The 22,935-nt window shown below is 38.2% G+C and overlaps 1 protein-coding gene across 2 annotated transcripts in view; it reads left to right on the top strand.

Annotated features, from left to right (window-relative positions):
• NFATC3 (nuclear factor of activated T cells 3) overlaps positions 1 to 22,935 on the top strand; it is a 74,572-nt gene that overhangs the window by 21,551 nt on the left and 30,086 nt on the right. For both annotated transcript variants that reach the window (XM_068411110.1, XM_068411109.1), the window contains exon 3: positions 7,810 to 7,972. In XM_068411110.1, coding sequence (XP_068267211.1) covers positions 7,810 to 7,972 — 163 coding nt within the window. The remainder of the gene's footprint in view (positions 1 to 7,809; positions 7,973 to 22,935) is intronic.

The raw sequence follows: 22,935 nt of genomic DNA, 5'->3' as shown, positions 1-22,935 counted from the left end.
AGGAACTAGGTAGTGTCTTCCGTATCTAGGAATAGTGAAGGTATCTGTTGATGATGTCATTAACCACGTACCTTGGCAGATGAATGCTCTTTCGACTGCAGATTAAATTGGTCACTTTACAGAATATTCAGCACTGAAGTTATTTGATAATTTTATTTATTACATCATTACTCTTGTTACTGTTATTTAAGATACCTCTTTCTTCCACCCCCGAGCCTCCTCCCAGGATGATGGATAAGAAATGGGTTTATCTGTGTCTCATATTTCCCTCCCTTCCGCTTGGAAAATCCCTTTCTTTTGGGGATCTTAATGTAGTGATAGGAGATCTGACCTCCGCATTTGCTTATTACCCCAACATTTCATGAAGGTGCTGGTTTTACGACTTTCTTCCACATCTACTGTTAGAGCTTGAGTTTTACTCACAGAAAAAACTCAGGTTTTTTTTTCACTAAATCTCTTTAAAAGACCTATTTCTAGGCTTTCGCATAAAGCTATTTGAGATTTTTTTATTAATCAGATTCTCTTTTTCTTTCGGTCCTTTTCCAAATATTGTATTGGCTGTTGGAAAGGTAACATAGTTGCTTCAAGTTCACTTTCTTATTTAGATAGCCTATGTCAGTATAAGTTATAAATAGTCTAGAGGAATACCAGAATAAGTGTTTCTTCCTAGAGTCTATTCGTATACAAATAATCTAAATTTGATCGGCTTGCTCACACTGAGGCACCATCTGAAAGAGGTTAGTATGCTTATGGGAGTTATCTTAAGTCTTTGAAACTTTGTGAAATTTCTGTTTAGTAGGTATTTGGTAAATATTTATGAAACCATGTAGTATTGGGAAGCTCTTCAAGACTGATCCTTTTTATTAAAATTTTGTTGTTTAGATTCCAGTCAGCCTCCTTCCAGTCAACCTCCTTAAGTACAAAGCTGCTGTATTAGAAAGATGAGTAGCTGTCCTGGTTTTGTGAGGAAAAAAATTATAGAATCCATTTTCTGTTACATTTGGTTTCAGTTTGTGGCCAGCCATGGTATGGTGATCAAGGCCATTAGCAGTAAGCCATGGCAGCTGACCCAGGCTGGCCCACAGGTGTATTCTGTAACATAAATGTCATGTTCACTATAAATGGGAAAGCTTTGCTCTCCTCTCCATATTTTTCCTTTTTCTCTCTTCTCAATGGTTGTGATTCCTGGAGGGACTTGCCACCACTCTATGGGCTAAGTATAACTTCGTGTCTTTTGTATTAGTATTGATATTGGTTTTCTTATTTTATTAAATCTGTTTAAATTTCAACCCACGAGTCTCTCTCCTTTTCCCAATTCCCTTTCTCAGCTGGGGAGGGGTCTTGGGTGATAGAATAACTGCTTATTGTTTAGCCCTGGGTGTGGGCTAAACGAAGACAGTAGCAAATAGTATTTTGAAGTGATATGCATATTTATTTTACAGAAGTTAATGTTCTCAGTTACGATGTTACAGCTCTTCTGTATCTGATCCATCTCCCCTGAAACAGGTTCACAGTTGTAAGATTTCCAGAAAATGCAAAAAAAAAATAATTAGTCTGTTTTACAGTACTTTTTTTAAACTTGATCAAAGGGAATAAAAAGAGTGTAGGGAACACCCAGAAACCTCTACTGAGCAATTAATATAATATAATACTTTTGGTGAGGACTTGTCACTAGAAGTACAAATTATAAGAGGACAGCAACATTTGTGGTGTTAACAACCATGGTTAACAGACATGGCCAGCACTGATGTAGGTAACATGGGGTATTTTGTTAGGAGAGTCATCAGTGATGATGCAACAGAAAATGGTGGGGGTTCGTTGTTTTTGCTTTTAGGTTTGTTGTTTTGTTTTCTTTTGCTTTAGACTTGCGACTTTAAACATGAATGGTTGGTGAAACAGTAACTTTTAGGTTCTGTAAAGTAGATCTTGAGAATCCTAATTTGTGTCTCAAGCAAATAGGCACTTTGTAGGGTAGTAAACTTAAAGAGTCAATTCATTTTTTCTTTCTTTAACCCCTGAAGTATTTGATAGGAACAGACGGTACATCTGTGTCTGGCAGATAACCAAGCAATATTCGTTAATTGCCAAAAATCTTGAAATAAAACCTAGTTTATTTTACTGTGTCTTCCCTCATGGAATTCTTAGAGACTTATACATTAAATTAAAAACTACTATATAAACTGATGTCTTCAGACTGCTGTGTCACAAATTTAATCTAGAGCACTGAAGTGACAGGATATCAAGTAATTTCTTTGTTCCAGTAGTGATGAATAAACAGGCTTTAATAGATGTATTTACAGTTGAGGAATCTCTTTAGTGATGGAGGCTTAATGGCAGCTTGAGAGTATTTTACCTGCACTTATCTGGCAGTTACTCCTGGAAACTAGGATTGCTGGCAATGTTGCTTACTCTTCCAGAAAAAAAATAGTTTAAATATAGAGGTAGATGGCCGAATACTCGGAAAAGTTGCTTCTCATGTCTGAATCCTTCTCTTGGAAGTCTGGGGAGTAGAGAGGAACAGAATTCTGTTCTATTTTTAGCATAACTATTGGGACTTTGGTCTTCATTTTAAGAAGAATAAATCTTTCAGTGTGAGTGGGCTATAGGCAAACTTAGTCTGCTAGGTAGTTATCTTATTTTGATAAATAGAAATAACACCAGCGCTACATTGACAAAACTTTAAAGTGAAAATATTTGCAAATCACGGACTTTGAAGATAAGGACACACTGAAGTGAGACAAGCAAGAGAACTTTGAACCTCTTAGATTTTTAATAAGCTAGGCTATTGCTGTAATGTTTACACACCATTAATGAATCCAGAGAAATTCATGTAGTGTTTGATACAGGACCTTTGTGCTGTACATGTGATTCAGCTCTCTACTTTGTTCTGAAATGATACAGTATAGATTTTACTTGGCAGTATACTGTATCAGTACCCTGAAAGCTTAGTTATTGTGGGTCTGCTAGTAGTAAAACCGTGATATTTTGAATTTAAACTGTATTTTTAAAGTCTGTCGATAAGCCACTGTGGCCTCAAAATTCTTAACTCCAAAATTTTACTCCACCAGGGAAAATGTTGCTTTGTTCTAGATAGTGAAGAGCAATCACAGCAGTATTTTGGCTCTACAAGCATTCTGGAAAAGGACCGTATTATTGGATCATAGTTATGATTTGAGATTCTCAGGGGCTTGCTGTGTTGCAACATTGACTTGTCACAGGATACGCTGTTGGTTAATCTCTGCAAAAACTTGGGATGAGGAAAAGATGTGGAATATCCATTGTATGGTCAGTGAGCTTTTTCCCCCAGTGACAGATTTTGATGTCTTGGGAGGAACCGTAAGTGGAAAATGTTATTTTTGCCGCAACTAAGAAATAATAAAAGGATCACTCTAGGAGATCCGTGAATCTCAACAAACAAAGGAAATAAGAACTTTCACAAGCATCTTGAGATCCTAGTGGAGATCTTTAAAAGGTTATTAATGGAATTAGTGACTATAAAGAGGCAGAAACATGTTCATACAGAGTGGCTAAAATGAGTTCTTACATCAGTTCCACCTGTGTTCGAAAACTTTCTAAGCAAGGAGTCCAAGCCAGCATTAGACTAAAACTGAGCTAATAGCACATGTGCTTCAGCTGAGGTACCAGCACTAGCCGTCTGTGTGCACAGAGCCCTGGCTATTCATCCAATGAATTACCCAGGAAGAGTGCTACAAGTGGAAAGTAACTGTCTTAAGTTTTTAGCTGCATTATTTTTGTGGCTCTCATAGGCTTTGTACTGCTTTCCATCCCACGTGTACTGCTGTGGGGCCACCGTCAAATGCAAACAAGCCATCTTGTTTCTGGTGTTTGTTTCTTCCTGTGCGAGAGGCACATAGTCAGCCCATGAGCTGGGCCCTGACTTCTACAGGTCTGCATACTGAAGTCCGTATGGACACATCTGGCTGTCCTTATGCTGAACATTAGGTGTTTCCTCATAATTTGTGCAGCCTCAATCAGTTCTGATTTAGAGATAATGGTTGCAGAGGAAGAAGGTACCTCTTAAATTAATATTGATAGAATCATCACTGAACTGACAACTTCAAATGCAGTGGCTTCTGCTGAGGATGCTGCTGAAGGGTTCCTTCTTCTGAGTTTCTTTTAATAGCTGCTGTTCTCTGAAGCCTTTAATCTTGATGTGATAGGAGTATGAGCTTTTGGAGGCTTGCATTAATCAGATTATAAAACTCTCTTGATATTACTGGGAGAACATTTGCAGGTTTACTGATTGCTGCTGTTTCAAGAACATGCTAAGGTTTGATTTAATGAAAGTATCTCAGGAAACAGAAATAATGAGTGACAGTCATTCTAAAGCTATTTGGTGCTTTGCTGGTAGGTCACTGTGTTGTTAATAAGGTTTTTGCTGATTTAAAGAAAACAAAAAAAAAATAGAGAAACTTCTGTAAAAGACTCAAGTCACAAGCTATTGCAACAGTAATTTGGCGATGAACCGGGTAAAATTTTGTAATGAAACAGTATTTACGAATGTGTACCACTTCAAGTCTGAAAAGTGAGGGGTTTTAAATAACAAAGGTTCTTATTTCTTTTAATCTAAATTGACTTGAAAAAAACCACCACAGTCAGCAGCTGATCTGTATTCTGCATTCTGAATGCAAAGTTAGATGGCTTTATCAATCATGCAATTGCTATCGTACTGTGTGTAAGCTGGGAGAGACAGAAGTCTTAACTGTGGTGAGTTAAATGTCTAGCAGTTTTACTGCTGATCCTCACCTAATAGTGTAGACTGAATGATATTTTCTTGAGAACGGGTCCTTAAATGCAGTAAAGCTAGCTGCGCCAGACTTACTTTCCCATATGCAGCATCTGGTACAAAAATGGCGTTGCTTCGTGTTCAAAATATATGCAGACTTGTTACCTCTTGCCCCAAACCGCTGACATTATTGTTTTGGTTTGATAATGATTTCTACACAGTGTAAAAAAAAGCACAAGAGTTTGTAGGATGTATTCTGATATTTTTAAAATTTATTTTGTGTCCAAGCTTGTGGGTTCATGTGACTTTCAGAAGGTGACAGGGCTGGCTAGGAAGTTCCCACTCTCCCTCTCTCCCACTAGTTCTGTTTGAAGAAGCTGTGTAGACTACTGGGGCTTGGTAAATTAATAAGATTCGAAAATTTATCTTTCAAAATGAAATAAAATTAGATAACTTATCCAGTTTAATGTGTATCTCTACAGCATTTGTCTGAAAAAAAAAGGGTGATGTGGAAGCAGAAATACATTAAACTGATATCCTCACAGGGCAGAAAGATGCATGACAGTCTACCCTAAAACTTAAGATTCCACTGCTGCTGAGAAGTTGAGGGTGATGGAGACAGCAAGAAAAAAACTCAGAGAGAAACAACAGTTCGGGTATCCAACGTCAAAGTCCAAAGGAAGGCAGCTGTAACTCTCTAGCCTGCTACATCTAGAAAACAGCAGTTTGATGCAGCACAGCCTCAAAGGCTATGTCATTTATTTGGAAAACTGTTTTGAAAGCTTTCCAATTTTTTGATGTTTTAGGCATCTGCGCATGCGTTGTATACTTGCTTGCTCTCTCATGCTGATATTTTCTGTTTGTTTTCAAAGAATGACAAAATCTTGAGACTTGGTTATTTTCCTGTCTCTGTGTTTGTTCTAGTATTCCAAATATTTTTTCAGGAGATAATGGGAGTCTGATACAGCTTGTGCCACATTTTGTTAGTTAATTGCAGAAGGAGTAAACCTCTCTGAGAGGCTGTATGGAGAGTGGTCACAAGCAACAAATACTTTTTTCCTTCACTGAGTTTATTATTAAACTTTCAGTAATACCTCCCAGTATTACTGGTATATAGGCTGTGGTGTGCGTGTTATACCAAGTTCTCTTAGGGACCATATCTGCTCCCTGTATAAACCAACTATTTTGACATAGAATATTTGGTTTTACGGGGGAAAAAGGTTTCCAGAAATATTAAAGAAAAATTTCTCACATGGTACATTTCTTTTTAAGCTCTTCTTAGTATCTTCTAATCCTGCCATTTTCTTTCCTTTTTCAGACTGAAGACTTGAGTCCTCTTCTCCTTCAGTAGCTATAAAAGTGAATGGCAAGGTCTAGTTGGTAGCCAATAGTAGCATGTAGGCAGTACGTCTTGGCCTGTGGTAAGTATCTGGAAGGATTGGGCTTACACTGCATTCCTGCCAGATTCCTCTGTTATTGCTGACACCTGCAGTCCTCTCCTACCCAGTAAATACTGTTGCTGTGGAAGGACCAGTCATCAGACCTCCTTACTGGGGGAATAGTAGTCTTTGCTGTCCACTGAATGCTTGTGGAGATGATTTATTGCTCACATTTCTTCCTTTCAGTATGAAGAAAGGGAAATACTCTTGTTCCTCCCATTGCAACGTTAGCTCTCTCCTCAAATGCACAGTAGAGGTACTCCATGAAGCAGCAGGTCAACAGGCTTGTAGGTTGTTCTCCTGTAGGAGGAGGCCAGCAAGTGGTGCCTTTTCTTCTTCCTCTTTTCCATCCTTAGTGACAGTGATTTTTGTAGTAAAAAGTAGATGTATGGTGCTGCAGGCTGAGCCCAAGTCCGTCCAGATACTTGCTAAAGACAGAGCTTTCTTTTCTTTCTTGTTCAGTCCAAACATTATCATCTTTCTCACCTGTGGATATGTTTTATAGGTCTTAGCTAAATTCTCCAGAAGGTATACTTATCTTTCTTGGATCTGTGCCTATTCATGTTTGTGGAAATTTGCATGGCTTTGGATTGGTGGTGGGATTTTTCCTGCCTTCCTGTATAGTGGAAAGAAACAGAATTGAACTTTCTCAGATGAGAGTACAAAGCAATATTTGTCCATCTCTTTAAATCCTAATTTGCTTTCCCTGTTGGTCAGAGTAAGGTAGTACAAAACTATTTTAATAGACCCTTATTTTATTCTGAATGTTCTTGTTTGGTACACAACGCTATAAATGTTCACTTTTAAATGTTCACAAATTAATTTGCTTTACCAGGTAATTACTGACTTGAATCTGACCATCTTATTAGAATCATAAGTCTGTAAATCTGTGCAGGTAAAAGGGTAGGTATGAAAACATTGGTGATATCATGTGACTTATTTCCCTTTGAGGTTCTTCCATATCACTTCTATTACTGCATTTTGTTGTCCTCCTTCCTTGGAGTGACTTTGCTGCTGTGTGTAAGGGTATATATAATCTGTGGATAAGCTAAGCGTGTACTCTAGGTGTCTTTGTCTGTTGCAGTAAGTCTGTATGCTTAGATAGGACTACTGGCTTTAAAATTTTGGATCATCATATAGCGTTCATTTTAATGATGGCTAACGAAGTGCAGTGCTTACCAGTGTTAGAAAAACAAAAACAACAAGCTGCAAGATAATAATACAGAGAGTTAAACTTAATGACTTACAGATTGAATTTAGGCTGTTCCCTGTAAACAACATTTGAACTTGCTTGCTCATATATTTGAGGATAAAAAAAATGAATATAAAGGCATTATACAATAGCACTGGTAATGTGGGGTAGGGGGGGTTGTACAGTACCTTTCTTTTAATCAGATATTGGAAATTCCACTCTAACAACCCCAAAAGAAATAATTGAAGATTTTAATGCACCAGCAGAATTTTTTAATTTTCAAGTAACGGTTTTAGGCTAATAGCTATTCTTATTTGCTCATTGTTTGTTAGGAAAGTGATGTCATTGTCTGTATTTTACAGTGAAGTTACTTTGTACTGTGGCCAAATAGCATACTTCATCTAACCATAGTGTGCTCGTCTTGATTGCAGCACATCTTCATTGCCACCTCTTGACTGGCCTTTACCAAGTCATTACGGGCAGTGTGAACTGAAAATAGAAGTCCAGCCTAAAACTCATCACAGAGCTCACTATGAAACAGAAGGAAGCAGAGGAGCAGTAAAAGCATCTACTGGAGGACACCCTGTAGTGAAGGTAGGAAGTCTGGCTTTCTTGAAGATAATTTTTAAACTACAATTATTGGTATTTACAATGCTGTGAATTTTTACCTTGTGTGAAGCTTACAGTCCTTCCTGGGTAAGATTTTCTCCATTAAATGTAACTTGTTCAATAGAAAAGTTGGGTTTAGATGTTTAAAAATTTACAGTTTGCTACAGTTGTAGTAAATGTCACAATTCTATGCTGTCTGCAGTTTTATGCTTGTGAGTGGATTCACAGTGCAATAGTGTATTAATGTATTCAACATGAACTTTAAGGAGGAAGAAGTGTGCATGGGGGACAGGTAAGAAACGTAATGCTAATAGAGTAGCTGGAGCTACACTGAAATGTGATATAGCTTCATTTGAATCAAATTGTCTGTCTTTTGGTGTTGAGACACCTTCTGAATACTATAAATGCCTCTTGTTTGTGTTTTTTATTACATTATTTCTGTGAAATGGTACCCATAAATTCTGTTAACTTTCACTTAAATGTTTGGAGTAAATTAAACTTGACTCTTTTTTTTTTTCTTCAGCATGAACCAAAGGTTATTACTCGCTGTTTAATGGTAGATATCTTCTTAAAAAGTAAGGTATCACCTACTTTCATTAGACTTTGACTGGTAATCTATAAGGGCACATAAGACTTGTTCCTTGCTTTCTTTTTTTGACATCATTTCTGTTGTTTTACTGGAATCGTGCAAGCTTTATTGTCTCGTAGAACAGCTTAGATCAGTTTAAGGACTAAACAAAATGCTGTCGTGCAGGCAACAGTCCTCATCTGGCTAACACAGGGTGGTGATATACTGACTGTTTTGGTAACTGGTACCTGCCATTAACAGTTGCTTTGGCTGGGTTCTTTTGCTAATGCTAAATATTCCAAATGCTAATAGCATCTAAAGCATAGTATTTAAATACTTTGCAAACACCATCCAATTATTGTTGAGCTCAGAATTAGGTGTAAGGTCCTGGTAAATTAGGCTTGGCTTTCGTAAGAAAGCTTTGCCATCGTATTCTCTTTGAAGGGAAAGATGTGTGGGTTTGGTAGTGTGGGTGTAACTGCGATGTGCTCCTCTGTGATTCTCAGAGTACAGGTGTGTACACAAATATCTTACTCTATGCTGGGAAGACTTCTGGATTAGTCACTGATGTCTCCTTTAATATCTGCAGTGCCAGCTGGCTGATGCAGCTTGAAAGGGAACCCATGCTCTCATTCCCTGGACGTGGGGCAGATTGTGCTGAGGAGCTGTGGGACTTCTTAAAGTCCCTTAATTTATCAGTTTGCCACATCCTTGGGTGAAAGCAATGTTTCTTTACTTATTCACCTCAATCTTGCTTAATGGTCTTTATCTTAATCCCAAACCAGGTTAAGATAAAACTTAACTGTTCATTTATAAGTCAAATAGTACAACAATTTTAAAATCTTTATAAAACAAATAGGAAAAAAAATTAGTCTGATTACATTAAGGTTACAGCAGGGTTTGTCTTTTCCCCTAAATCCAGGATATTTCTTGTTCTTTTCCAGCAAAACAGCAGTCAGGTTTTCAGTCCGTAGTCTTTCACTATAGCAGTCTATACATTAAAAATGTGTTTTGATATATTTATCATATTCCAGTAGTTGGAAGTAACTCATTACAGTTTGAGACCAGATGCAAAGTGCTAATAGGATTTGCATAATCAGACCCCATTCTCTTTCTCCTACTCGTACTGTAGTATAAACACGTTATCACTTTTTCTCCCTGTAGTTTTTTCCTCCTCTCTGACAAGCAAATTCTGTCATGCTTTGTAATTACACTAGTTTTGGAACAGCTCTAATGTTCTACCTATGTCAATAAAGATGTACCAGCAGAATTTAAATGTCTTGGACTACCTACTCCTTTTTGCTTGCCTAAACAATCTCCTCCCCCCAAGCACTTCATCTGATTAATTTCTTCTCTCAATCTGACTCCTAATCATATTCTTTGGGCTATTTATCAAACTCTGTTTCTTCTCTGATAGCTTACCTTGAACTTTTTTGTTCCTCCTCTTTTTCCTCTTAAGACTTTTTATCTTTCCTTTCTCTCTCTCAAAAAAAGGGCTGGTTATCTGCATCCTGTCATCTTTCTTGAATGCCTTTCTTTATCCTTCCATTTCCATTCTTAATCTGAGCTCTTCATCCAACTCTCATGTTTGTTACAAAGTTGCTCAGTGTTTTCCCCCTCATCACAATACCATTGCCTAACCAGCTCCAACTTCCTCCTATTCTCAGACCTACTAGATTTCTTAGCTCAGTAGAGGAAAGGGTCAAGTGCTTCTCATGGAAGTCTACGCTGCAAACCAGAGAAAATTGAGGATGCCTGGGCTAGACTGGAATCTGAAAGTTGGCCGGGCACACGTGGAGCATTGTGTTGCTTTAGTCGGTGGAGAACAAGTAGACGCAACTTTCACATGCCAAGGTGCTGGCACTGGAATTTAACACGTCATTAATGAGGATAGAAACTTGAGAGATTTTAGCTGACAAAATAAGTCTGCTGAGCTTTTGTGAGCTGCATTCAAATTTTTTTTTCTCCCCCTGGTTGTTTGTGTCTTGCACTAATATTTGCATTAAGGGAACTTGTTTTGCTGATGTTTATAAGATTTGACAAATATATGTAGGCTTACTTTCGCTTACAGAACTAGATGCTTCTAAGCTGCAGTACTAATGCAAGTTAGAAAAAAACAGATCTGTAATCATTGTGACTTACACCAATGATTTTAAAAGCTATTTATTTACATTAGAATTGTGAAATACCTTCCTATGACATGAATGCTCTTTTAAAAATGGGCATAGTATTTGTGTCTGACAGTCTCATGATTAAACACATGGATTGTACTATGCCTCTCTAAATTAAAATGAATACAAATGCAAATCAATATTCTGTTTTGCAATTTGGTCTCTTCCAGCTGGATTAGAAATTAGTTGTGCTTGATGGGAGAGAGGAAGTTGTTACGAAACAAAACATTGATTTGTATTAACTTTTTACTCACTGCTGGGAAAAACAGTATGCTAAGAGCCTAGTTTGGTGAAAGGTAAATACAAAATAGATGTGAGCAGATAAAAATTACTCTTATTTGAATACAAAAGTGGAATCTTTTCCAGCACTTCCAGAAGCTTAGTACACAAATCCAGTTCACGATATGCATTACTGCTTGTTTCTGACTTGACTTAACTTTTCTTTTTGATGCTCTTAGCTTTACACCAGTCACTTCCACGTGTGTGATCATTGCAATAAAGTACTCAGCATTTTCTTGTGTGAAGTAGCTGTATGTTAACCAGTGTCAGAGACGAGAAGGGATGTGGGTGAATAGAATAGAATAGAATATTCCAGTTTGAAGGCACCTACAATGATCATCAAGTCCAACTGCCACATTTTTGGGTGCTTGAAGGCCTGTGTGCTTTTGCTTGCTACACAGTTTGTTTTGCTCTTGAACATTATTTTATAGAAGGCTCGAGTATCTCATTTCTGAACTGTGAAACCTCTGTAGTTCTGCATGTGCAGTTGGTGTATTGTTTAAAATAAAGATTTTAAGATAGTACATAGCTTCAAGCCATTAATCTATTAGTACATGTCATTAATCTATTACTAATACTGTACCATACCTGTTGCTAGGAGACTAAGCTTCTGACAAATTTGGCATCATCTGTTGTGAGTACGTTTAATCAGCTTATTTCCAAATGTGAGGAAATGAAATGAGTGGAGCATCATGCTTTGCTTTGTAAGTCCATTGACTTTAAGGAAGCAAATTCTGTAATGAAACTATCTTGTGTTCAGCTTTTTTAATGCAAAATGTTCTAAATAGTAGATACATGTAATCTTAATCTCTGCTTTCTTGGGAGTATGTTCCAGCTAATCCATGTCATCTGGAACAATTTATTTTACTTCAGTAGAGAATCTGCAAGGTAACGCTGACAATTTTCACAAGGAAGGAATAAATAACTTGGCAGAATGGTTAGCAAGGAGAAGGGTGGCATGTTGAACTTTCATCATCCAAATTATGTGGAAATTTTGTATTGCATTGTCAGAAGACAGAAAGCCTCTGAGCACTGTCTGCCTTTCTAATGCAATAGGTTACTTACTGTACCCATCTACGAAGCCTTTTAAACAAATAGCTGCCACATTTCATCTGACTCTAAATGAGTGGTCATCATTGCTTGAATTTCCCACCTTTCCCATAGGTCAGATTGTACATAATAAAATAATGTTTACACTTACAATTTACTAGAATGGGCTTTTGCTGTTATCTAAAATGATTAGGGTTCTTCATGAGACTTCACTTGGATAATGCTTATCATCAAAAACATATGAGCATTTTAGAGCAGGTGGGCACACGATAAGGATCTCTCAGGGATAGTGGGTTTTTTACTTTGTATTTTTGCTTTCTGATCTAAGACTTTTTTTTCTTTTTAGAACAAACTTGTTTTGTATACTATGTTCCTGCTATTAATGTCGACTTCTGCAATTTTCTGAGTTTTCTTAAGTATTTTAAATTTAATGATGTCTTTTGGTAGTAAATTTCATAAGCTGTGTTATGCACAACAAGAAGTATTTCCTTTTTACCTCTTGTCCTGTTACTAGTGAAGAAGGTGATCTACATGATATTATTCTTGATAACCGTACAATGTGATATGCTGAGGGACTATTGAGCTAACAGCTCCTTGTTACTCCTCCTTGCATACAGAACGGTGCTATCATCTGTCCTGTAGCCATTTACCACAGTGGGAATCAGTTCTGGATATGAACTATGATAAGGGGAATTTATTCTAAAATTGATGATGTGTCTGCAACAGACACTGTATAGGATCCACTTGTGCCCCAGGCATGCAAGACAAATTTGGGGCAGTGGTAGCTATTAAGAATTTGCCTGTGCCAGCAGTGTCTTTCTGCCACCCTACGAAGGGTTTAAGGATAGAATCATTCGTCAATTCCTCTGCCGTAAGCAAAATTCTTACTGTAGTTGATTCTGCAGTAACAGAGAAGGGGAAGCATCGTGTAATCAGTATGGGCAACTCGGCAGTGTTACAGCTGAAGAAAGGTGTAAGATCAAAAATTAAAGAAATGGTAAACAAAAACCAGTTTATTTAAGTGGTTATACACTTCTAGTCACTGACAAGCAAACAGTAACCTCCTGTGTCAGGTTTAATGGAGACCTGTGAAAGAGTACTGAATGTCAGCTCTGTTTAAAGTGATTGCAGAGCTTGAAGTCATGACTGAAGAGCTACAATGGAAGAAAAAGTAAACTAATTGAGATAAAGTAAACTAATTTTGAACTACTTTGAGAATTCTGAAACAGGAATGTGTCCTCAAAAAGCCTGTCAAACTCTGCCTGAGTTCTGGTGGAAGAAACTATAAACCTACAAGAGAGGATCTAACTGAGCAATGTCAGAGATGATCTGATAAAAATAAATTAACAAGGATTGTCTAAATGAGTATATGTTTCCTGGCCTGTAATTCTGGGGCTGTTGCCTTTTCCCAGGTGTTCTGTGTGGCAAATTCATGTAGCTACTTGAATAACAGGTATACTATCAGAGTTCTCCCTGTTCTCTGAGCCCAATAAATAGCACACTTTTTCTGTGTTTTGTGACCCTTCCAATTCTTCCTGCCTTTTACTTTTAATTTTTTTTTTTTGTCTTGAATTCTTCCCTATTTTGTACATCACCAGAAGGCAGGCTGTATCCCAGCTCTAAATGCCTCCTGTTGTTTGGTGACAACAACCTGCAAATAAATCTAGAAGGCAGAAGGTAAGTCGCAGCCTGTGTGAATCATGTTGTGGGCTGTATTGGGAAAAACACTGACCTTTGGATGGGATTCTGATCTAGAAAATGCAGTAATTAATGTGAAAAACATTAAAAATGGCACACTGGACGACACAGTCATCTGTTTTTTGTATCATATGTTTACTAAAATGTGGAAAAGTGGTAACTTTTTCCCAAAGTAAAACCAATTTATGGGTTTTTTTTCTATAGGTTATGTGGGAATAACCAATTTCTATCCTGGAAATGCTTGTCCAAGAACTGTCCATTGCATAATTTGGCACTGGAAGTTGGTATTTCAGGAATACCACATTTTTTTTCAAGAGTGTAGAGCAAACTGCAGATGGATAGTGTATTGTGATGGCTAGCTAGATGTGACTGGCAATTCTGCACTGTGTGAAATTGTACTGTTAGTCTAACACGATTTTAGATATGAATTGATCTCCTTTTTTTTGGTAGCATAGAATGGGACAGGCTTCTGAGCTAAAGCAGTCTTCAAAATAGCCTGAAACTAGTATTTAAAACACTTTCAATCCTGTCTGCAAACAGTGAGTGAGTGTAGAAGAGTGTGAGATTTCAGAGATAGAAATCCAAGGTTTTAAACCCTGATGGATGTTCTGCACGTTGTGTAAACACATGGTGTCATAACCAATAATGCGCTGATATTTGCAATTACTTGTTTGCTTTAGTCTTTTGCAGGACCCGTTTGTCTGTGATGACCTTTAAAATGTTTTTTAAATTGGACTTGTGCCACTATCTAATAGTTTATTAAAGTTTGTTCCTTTTATGTCTCACTGCTTTTTTCAGAATTGCAAAGGTCTGTACTACTTAAAAGTCTTCAAGTCAGTCTACTTGATAAGTTTATTTAGCAAAAAAGGAGGATGCTTTTTTGATGTGTGGGCTTTTCCTTCTCAGTTGATGGAAAGGTACATCAAATAATCAAGTGATAGAAAATAGTACTGCGCTTCAGGAAGAGGAAGTAGATATTGTTTTGGTTTAACATATTTTAAAATCAGACATTTAACTTTTTGTAACATTATAAGTTTTGCAGAATCAGAATGAAATTAAGAAAAAAAAAAAATATTGCATGTTCTGTTACAACTTTCTGAGACAGTGGTTGGGTACTGCCCAATAGATCTGAATGGAGTTTTCTTCTGTGAATTTCTCCCGTTTCTTTTAAACAGTCCATTGAAGATGATAGGTCAGCACTCCTTGCACCTTTGCAAGGCCACAAGAAGCTTAGGAAATCTCCATCTGAAGTATATGCTTAGTAAGTGCTTATAGGTCTTGACACAGCTGTGTAATTCCTTCCCTGTTCTTCATGTTTGAGCTGAGGATTTTTATATGGATACTGGTGCATTTGGTGAAGCTGAAGTTGTTAACAGAGTCTTTTGTTCACTGAACTTACCACAGATTTTTCCCCTGACATGGCTTGTATTTCAAGACTATGCCCTATTTTTAGGGAGGCCTATTTGTATGTGAAAACTTGCTTTCTCATCAGCCTACTTTACCAATCTAGTAATGCCACGAGCAGTGAATTAATTGTGCAAAGGAGAAGGAGCACTAAAGCACTGATAGAATCTTCATCTTCAATTAGCAAGCAAAGGAAAGGCACATAAAAGGTAAACCCTGAGTATTAAATCCCAGTGAAAGTTTGGTTAAACATGGCAATTTCCTAATAAATGCTGGGAAGTTTTGCATTAAAATTGCTTTTAAAATACAATCAAATGAGTTTTGGCACTCTCTGGAAGTCACTAGTATCTAGTATTGCTTGATTGCTGAGCATAAAACTTAGCTAATAAAATTATTTTCTAACTTCCACCTGACCAAGCTTTAGTTCCATTTTTTTTTTTTTCCCCTTCACAGAATCACAGACTGTTAGGGATTGGAAGGGACCTCGAAAGATCATCTAGTCCAATCCCCCTGCCGGAGCAGGATTGCCTAGACCATATCACACAGGAACGCGTCCAGGCGGGTTTTGAATGTCTCCAGAGAAGGAGACTCCACAACCTCTCTGGGCAGCCTGTTCCAGTGTTCAGTCACCCTCACCGTAAAGAAGTTTTTCCTCATATTTATGCGGAACCTCCTGTGTTCCAGCTTGCACCCATTGCCCCTTGTCCTGTCAAGGGATGTCACTGAGAAGAGCCTGGCTCCATCCTCATGACACTTGCCCTTTACATATTTATAAACATTAATGAGGTCACCCCTCAGTCTCCTCTTCTCTAAGCTAAAGAGACCCAGCTCCCTCAGCCTCTCCTCATAAGGGAGATATTCCACCCCCTTAATCATCTTCGTGGCTCTGCGCTGGACTCTCTCTAGCAGTTCCCTGTCCTTCTTGAACTGAGGGGCCCAGAACTGGACACAATATTCCAGATGCGGCCTCACCAGGGCAGAGTAGAGGGGGAGGAGAACCTCTCTTGACCTGCTGACCACACCCCTTCTAATACACCCCAGGATGCCATTGGCCTTCTTGGCCACAAGGGCACACTGCTGGCTCATGGTCATCCTGTTGTCCACTAGGACCCCCAGGTCCCTTTCCCCTACGCTGCTCTCCAACAGGTCTGTCCCCAACTTGTACTGGTACATGGGGTTGTTCTTGCCCAGATGCAGGACTCTACACTTGCCCTTGTTATATTTCATTAAGTTTCTCCCCGCCCAACTCTCCAGCCTGTCCAGGTCTCTCTGAATGGCTGCGCAGCCTTCCGTTGTGTCAGCCACTCCTCCCAGTTTGGTGTCATCAGCGAACTTGCTGACAGTGCACTCTATTCCCTCATCCAAGTCATTAATGAATATATTAAACAGAACTGGTCCCAGTACTGACCCTTGAGGGACTCCGCTAGACACAGGCCTCCAACTGGACTCTGTTGTTCCTTAGTTCCATTTTTTTTTCCCTTTAGTTTTTAGCCTGAAAGAGTAGGCATGTGAAACCCTGACATTACTCCTGAATTCAGTGACACTATTAGGTATTCGATTTTTTGGTAAATAAACAAAGTGGGGTTTGATTCAGAAAACCAGACTATTTCAAAGCATACTAGTACGGTCTGATAAGTACCTGTTTACTGTGATGCGTATAGTTTTTGTTGGATGTTTTTCTGAAGACTTGTTACAGGTCTTAAGAAAACACATCTTGCAGCTAAATAACGTTTACATTTGAATAGAGGTTGGTAATACTTGGCCTGCAACAATAAATGGAAAATATAGATAGAACCTTCTTAATTTAAAAAAAGGCAGGGAGGGGAGGTAAAACTTCTAAATATTAGAGACTAAAAAAAGTGTTCTCATAAGGCTGTCAAGTGTTGCAAGCTTTCCTTCAGATCAGAGCATGGAATTGATGACATGTCAGCCAGATATGGCCCCAATATAATCAGCATGTAATCTGGAAAAAAGCTAACTTCTTTTTTGCACATTGATGCCTCTTATTTAATGTGACCTACTTGCTTTCCTCAGCAAGGAAAAGGTTTTTGCCACTACCACAAAATTGCAAGTTTAAATGCTGCTGTCTTCAGTGATCAAATTAATCTATGTAGTCTCTAATGTTACACATTTTTTTAAGGATTTTCCATATGTGCATTAAGAATGTATCATGTTTTCATAATATAAACTACAACTTCTTGATGATCCAAAAATTCTCTCATTAACTTTGTAGTTACTTGGTAAAAATTGTAAGATAAGTGCTGACACGCATGCATGAGTTTACTGTATGCAGCATAGTAATACAGCTGGAAGTGCTTTGGCGTGGAGCTCTCCTGGCTTATCCTGTGGTGACCTTCAGTCTTTAGCCTTCCAGCTTTAGTTTAACTTACGCATGCACTGACCTTTGCTATGGAAACGATATAGAAACACACAAACAACTTGGCTGAGTTTCCTCTGCAGAGCGGTGGGTGGTGTATCAGGATTCTATTACAGAGGAGGGTTTCCAGAGGTCAGTAGTGACAGTGCGCAGTAACTTACTAGTTGTCTACAGCACACCGTTTGCTACTCCTGGGAAACTGGGGTGTCTTTTTCTACAGTAAAGTTAGTAACTTTTTGTAGTTGTGCAACTCTAGGATTGCACATTAATAGAGTAACTGCTGGAAGGTATACTTGAAAATGTACCTAGTGCTGAACCAGTAGTTTAAGTTACTCTTTCTGTAAGTGACCCATGACTGAATCTTGGGCAGGCTGATAGCGTAGCAATTATCGTAATGCATCTGCATGCGGTGGTTCTGCAGCGCTTACCAGTGCGTTGTAAAATGTTGTTAATTTAAATACTTATGGTCTGTATAGAGACACTATGTTCTTATTTGGATATATTGTGTATTCTTTACTAAGGTGAACTAAAGGTACAAATAACTGTGGCTTCATTAGGTATTTGACCAAAACATTGTATCTGTTCTTTCAAGTTAATTATGTAGGTATTTTCATTGAAGAACAATTAGCAATATTTTTTTTACAGACTTAAATGTTTGGGCTGTTCAACATACAGAATTGTGCATAAACTAGATGAGGTAATAAGAAAGTGTCACCCTGCTGTTAATGAAACTAAGATCAGTGAACATATTTTTTTTTTGCATGAGAACAAAACTGTATTTAAAAGGAATGCATTTAAAATTCCAAAATATGTCATTTTTCCTGATTTGAAGTTGATTTGGGGTAGTAAGCCTGCTTCATTATTCACAAGACAGGTATTGCATCAATAATGGCAATTCAAGCTCCAAATATCATCTTTTGGGGGAGAGATGACACCATTGCTAGGAGACGGAAGGTAGTTCAGATTCTGTGATAATTCAGTCTCCAGTGGGGACCAAGCGTGGAGGGCAGAAAGTTCTGCTTTGCTTACTCTGTAGAGGTTCTGTGCAGGGACGGTCGTCCAAGGCTTAATCTCACCAGGACTATTCATATAATGGCCTTCAGAATACTTTCATGCTCTTCAGCAAACTGCTGAATGCACCCGCAGTTAAATAAGGTAGGAGTACTTTCAGGTGAATTAACAAAGTCACCCTGTGTTGTCCGCTGTTCCCGGGAATGGTATGACAAGGGCTGTCTTTAATTATGTGGCGCTAGGCACAGCGTGTTGGTTTCGCTGAAGGCTTTGACTGATTATGTAATAGAAATTACATGGGACGTGCAGGCATCCTCTCCACAAGCTATCGGATCATTTTCTACCTACCCCTTGGCTCGCTGGCCCCCACAGACTCTTCTCTTTGATTTCAGACACTCTATAAATTTTCAATTTTACTCTTGCAGAATCCATGTCATGCCTAGAGTTGTCAGCTCACTTATTAGATAAGATTTAAGGCGAAAATGTTAATTCTAAAACACAAATGTGTATAATAAAGGTTGGAGGTTTTTTTAATCAATGTGTTTTACACAGTCTCTCCCTCTGCCTCAAAGTTTCAGCTAGCGCACGCGGCTGTCTCGTTAGCATCCCTAGCCTATTAAGCTTACTGTCTTTTTTGCTTTTGTAAATATGGCTGTTGGGAACATGAGGACACTATGCAACCAGCTCGTGGCTTGCTTAAGACTGTGATACGGTTCCTTTTTATGTGGCCCTTGTTACTGTGATCAGGCCCTGAATTACACTCTATGATATATGGGAGATGGGGTTATTCTGTTCTTTCCCACTCCCCAGTTACTTAATTGCTGCACTTACTTGCACACAGTGGTTGTATTTATGGCTTTACATTATTTTTCTTTTATTCTGTTCTCTTTTTATTTTAAACCTTGAATAAATGCCATAAACCATCTGTAACGCAAAGTATAAGTTTATGAAGTCTCTTCTACCTTGCCAATGTTACTAGCCATATATATATTCCAGTATCTTTAACCAGATCCTTTACAGCAATTCATTTGAGACAAAGCCATAGTGTAAGCATCCAATTGACACAGTTTGGGCCAGGGAGCCTTGTTGGCTTGCTTGTTTGTTTTGAGACTGGTTTACACTAGCATGGCTTTTAAGTATGCATGAAATTTTCAGGGGTTTTGTCCTGATGTTATTACAGAATATTTTTAATTATGAGATGCCTTATTTATATGTTTCTGTGTTATAACATGCATAGCATATCATAAAACATTCTTCTAAATTACTATAAAAGTGTATTCTGTTTCCTTATAATGTTTTTCGTTGTAGTTTCCTTGGTGCTTGGCTTTCTTGTTTTTCATTTACTTTAATATATAAACCAAAAGGAAAGTCACAAAAGGTGGTACTGCTGTGTGGGGTCTTGTTGTGGGGTTGTATTATGTCTTCTGAAGCTGTAGTAACATCGTTTAACATTTTCCACCTTGGTATAGCTAATGTACTGCAGTGATGCGAGATAGCCAACAAGCTTGTGTCACGAGAGCATCATAGAGAACACGCACTTGATAACCTGATATGTAACTAATCTGTTGGTGAGGTGGGCGTTTTTTGTCACTTTCCCACCACTTTCCCTTCCCACAACATGCTTTGCAGAAACCAGGCCTTATCTGTCTTCCATAGCGTATCTGAGCGAGCATGGAGGGTGAACCTCTGCTCAAGAGTAATGGAAGCAAAATTAGTGTTAGACACAGCTGTGAGCAATTCATATGTAGTGTATGGCCACAGAGTCTCGTAGGCAATACCATTGCAACTGCTGGCATGGGCTCTATTTTGCTTCACTGAATTAAGCTCCTGCTCTGTAGAGGACAGTTTCTCCACTGACTGTAGACAGACCAGCCTAGTTTTACGAGTATCCCTCCCTCCCCCTTTCTCTCTCATGTCACTGGTATCTCTAGAACTGTTGTGTACGTGTCCATTGTTAAGGAAGGGAAGATAGCTTTAATTGGAATTTAGCTTTGTCACAGTGACCCCGTTTGGAAGTTGTTCAAATTTTTGAATAGGTCTGACTTGTAATTTATATAATTCCCAGTATTAGAGTGAACACATTTAACAAACGTCACACTGAGGCTGTATTCCATTGTGTTAAGGTTTAATTTTAACTCTGAGGAAAATGGATGGTGGAGTCACAGTGTTGAGAACTTGGGACAAGATGGCTGCTGTAAATGTAAACTAATTCATGTCCTTAAATTTTCTTTAAACTCCTAAAATAACTCAGACTCATAGAAAATATGAAAAATATTCATGTGGTATTTAAAAAAAAATTATCTTTTGGAAAGACGTTAGAGTTCTGCATCAAGGTTTGTTGGGGGTGGGGGGTTCTGGTTTTAGGTCTGTTTGTACTGAAAACTCCAGTGAGAACAAAAATATTTTACATATTTGACAGAACAAAAGCCTGCAAATAATAGCCATACATATAAAATGCAAATAGATGAGGTAATGTAAACAATTAGTTGGAAATATGTCAGTTATAGGACAAGACATTGTATTTGATAAAAGCTGCCATTACTTTTAAAGCTTGCTTGGCTTTTTGTGGCAGATATTTTTCCTGTATTATAATGAGGGGCTGAAGGGGTAAGGGTTGTTAAACCCAAGGGGAGATGTGACTTTTTGATTTAACGTTATGAAGTCAGTTTGTTCTGCTTGCCTGTGCATGGGTGGATTCTTGATGGTAGCCGCAATCAGGTGGGGAGACAGGTGAGAATTCATTGAGTTAAAGGACAGAAACCAGTCTGATTTAGCACAACCTCATTTGTGGTCTATGTACAATGTAGTACAGATGTAGTCTGCATTTTATGGTAAAAGTTGAACGGGACTGGCCTCTTGAACGCACAACAGCTGGGAGGTGTGCGACATCTCCCAAGAAAGGTACTAGGAGATTTGAGGACCACAGAATTCGGAATTCTCTGCCTACAACCATGAAAAGCAGCACAGTCTCCTTATTGCAGTAATCATCTAGAGAGCTCCCAGCCCAGAAAAGCAACAGAAGCAGTAATGCTGAACTGTCTCCTTTCTGTTATTGCCATTTAAAAAAAAAAAAAAAGCAGAATGGGCATTTTCTCTGAGAGTAGTCTCGTAATGCTGTGATCGTAACAAATAGTGTATTCGATCTATCAGCCTTTCATGTCAGCTGCTCAAGATATGTATGTTGTTGGTCAATAACAGTTATGTGCTGTAGCTTGTCTGCAGTGTCTCTCTTTCAGGAATTATTTTAGATTGTGTGTGCTAGATACAAAGAGGTGAAGAACAAGCCTCAGCTGTCATTTTGGGTTTGAATAAGCTCAGTTTTATTTGTCTTAAATGGTCTAGACTTTGGCTGTTCTGCTTCTCAGTCACATTTAACCTCACTGGGCAAATGGGAAGAACACTGAAATATGACCACACTGTTGTGTCTAGCTGGATTAATTAATGAGTATTACATCTGGGACACAAGCATTCAAGTAAGGCTGAAAGCTTTAAAGTTCCAGACTTGTGTTGGAAACCAGATTTCTGTTCTTGTTTGAGAAAGCGCTAATAAAAGTGACAGGACTGGTAGGTGCTGTCAGAGCTGTAACTTGAATATAGAAAACGGGCGTTCATTTGGCGTACGTAAAACTAACTGCCAATAGCAGTGCATCGAGATACGAGGGATCTCCAGTGGTGCTTCTGATTTCTGGGTGTGGGTGTGCTTTGGTTTTTTGTACTGCTGCCTACTGGCATGAAATTACTCTTGGAAGTAGGTTAAATTGACATGGTTTTGTTTGTTTGTTAAGTGTTAGTTCTGTAAAGAGCCTGGATAATATTGTTGTGTGACTAAATAACTCTCTCTAGAGACAAAAATATTGACATGACAAAACCACATTTAAAGAATGACTGTCTGGCCCTTCCTCCAGTTTGAACATAAGTTGATGGCGAAGTCAATGAAATGTAAATTTGCTGTGTTGCTTTTTAGAAATTATATACCTTGCAGTGTGCATCATCTGCCAATTGCAGGAAGGGGAAGACATTTTATAGGCTTCAGATTTAAAATTGCAACGGCTAAAGGAAACGTGCATGTTACTGTTGGTTAAATTTGTTTCCTTAAATCTTCTGGATAATACGTTACCGATGTACTATCGTAAAACTAGCTTGTTTTTAGAGTTCATTTATTTAAATTTCTTTTTTTCTGATATTTCAATGTGGTTTGTGCCTAGAATTACTACTGTTAGATCAAGCAACAGGTGGCTTTAGAACAACTGAGTGCGTTGGTGGTTAGTCTTATATGTAAGAAAAGGAAAGATGCATGAATTAACATGTATCAAATTTTGGTTTTTAAAACACCTTGTTTGCCAAAATTAAACCATACTTCATTTTCTCACTATGAATTAAATTTTCTTTG

The sequence above is a fragment of the Nyctibius grandis genome, chromosome 12 (genome assembly GCF_013368605.1).
Source record: "Nyctibius grandis isolate bNycGra1 chromosome 12, bNycGra1.pri, whole genome shotgun sequence".
Taxonomy (NCBI): Eukaryota; Metazoa; Chordata; class Aves; order Nyctibiiformes; family Nyctibiidae; genus Nyctibius; species Nyctibius grandis.
Note: the sequence above shows the minus strand (reverse complement) of the source record. Positions and strands in the feature narration are given on the sequence as shown.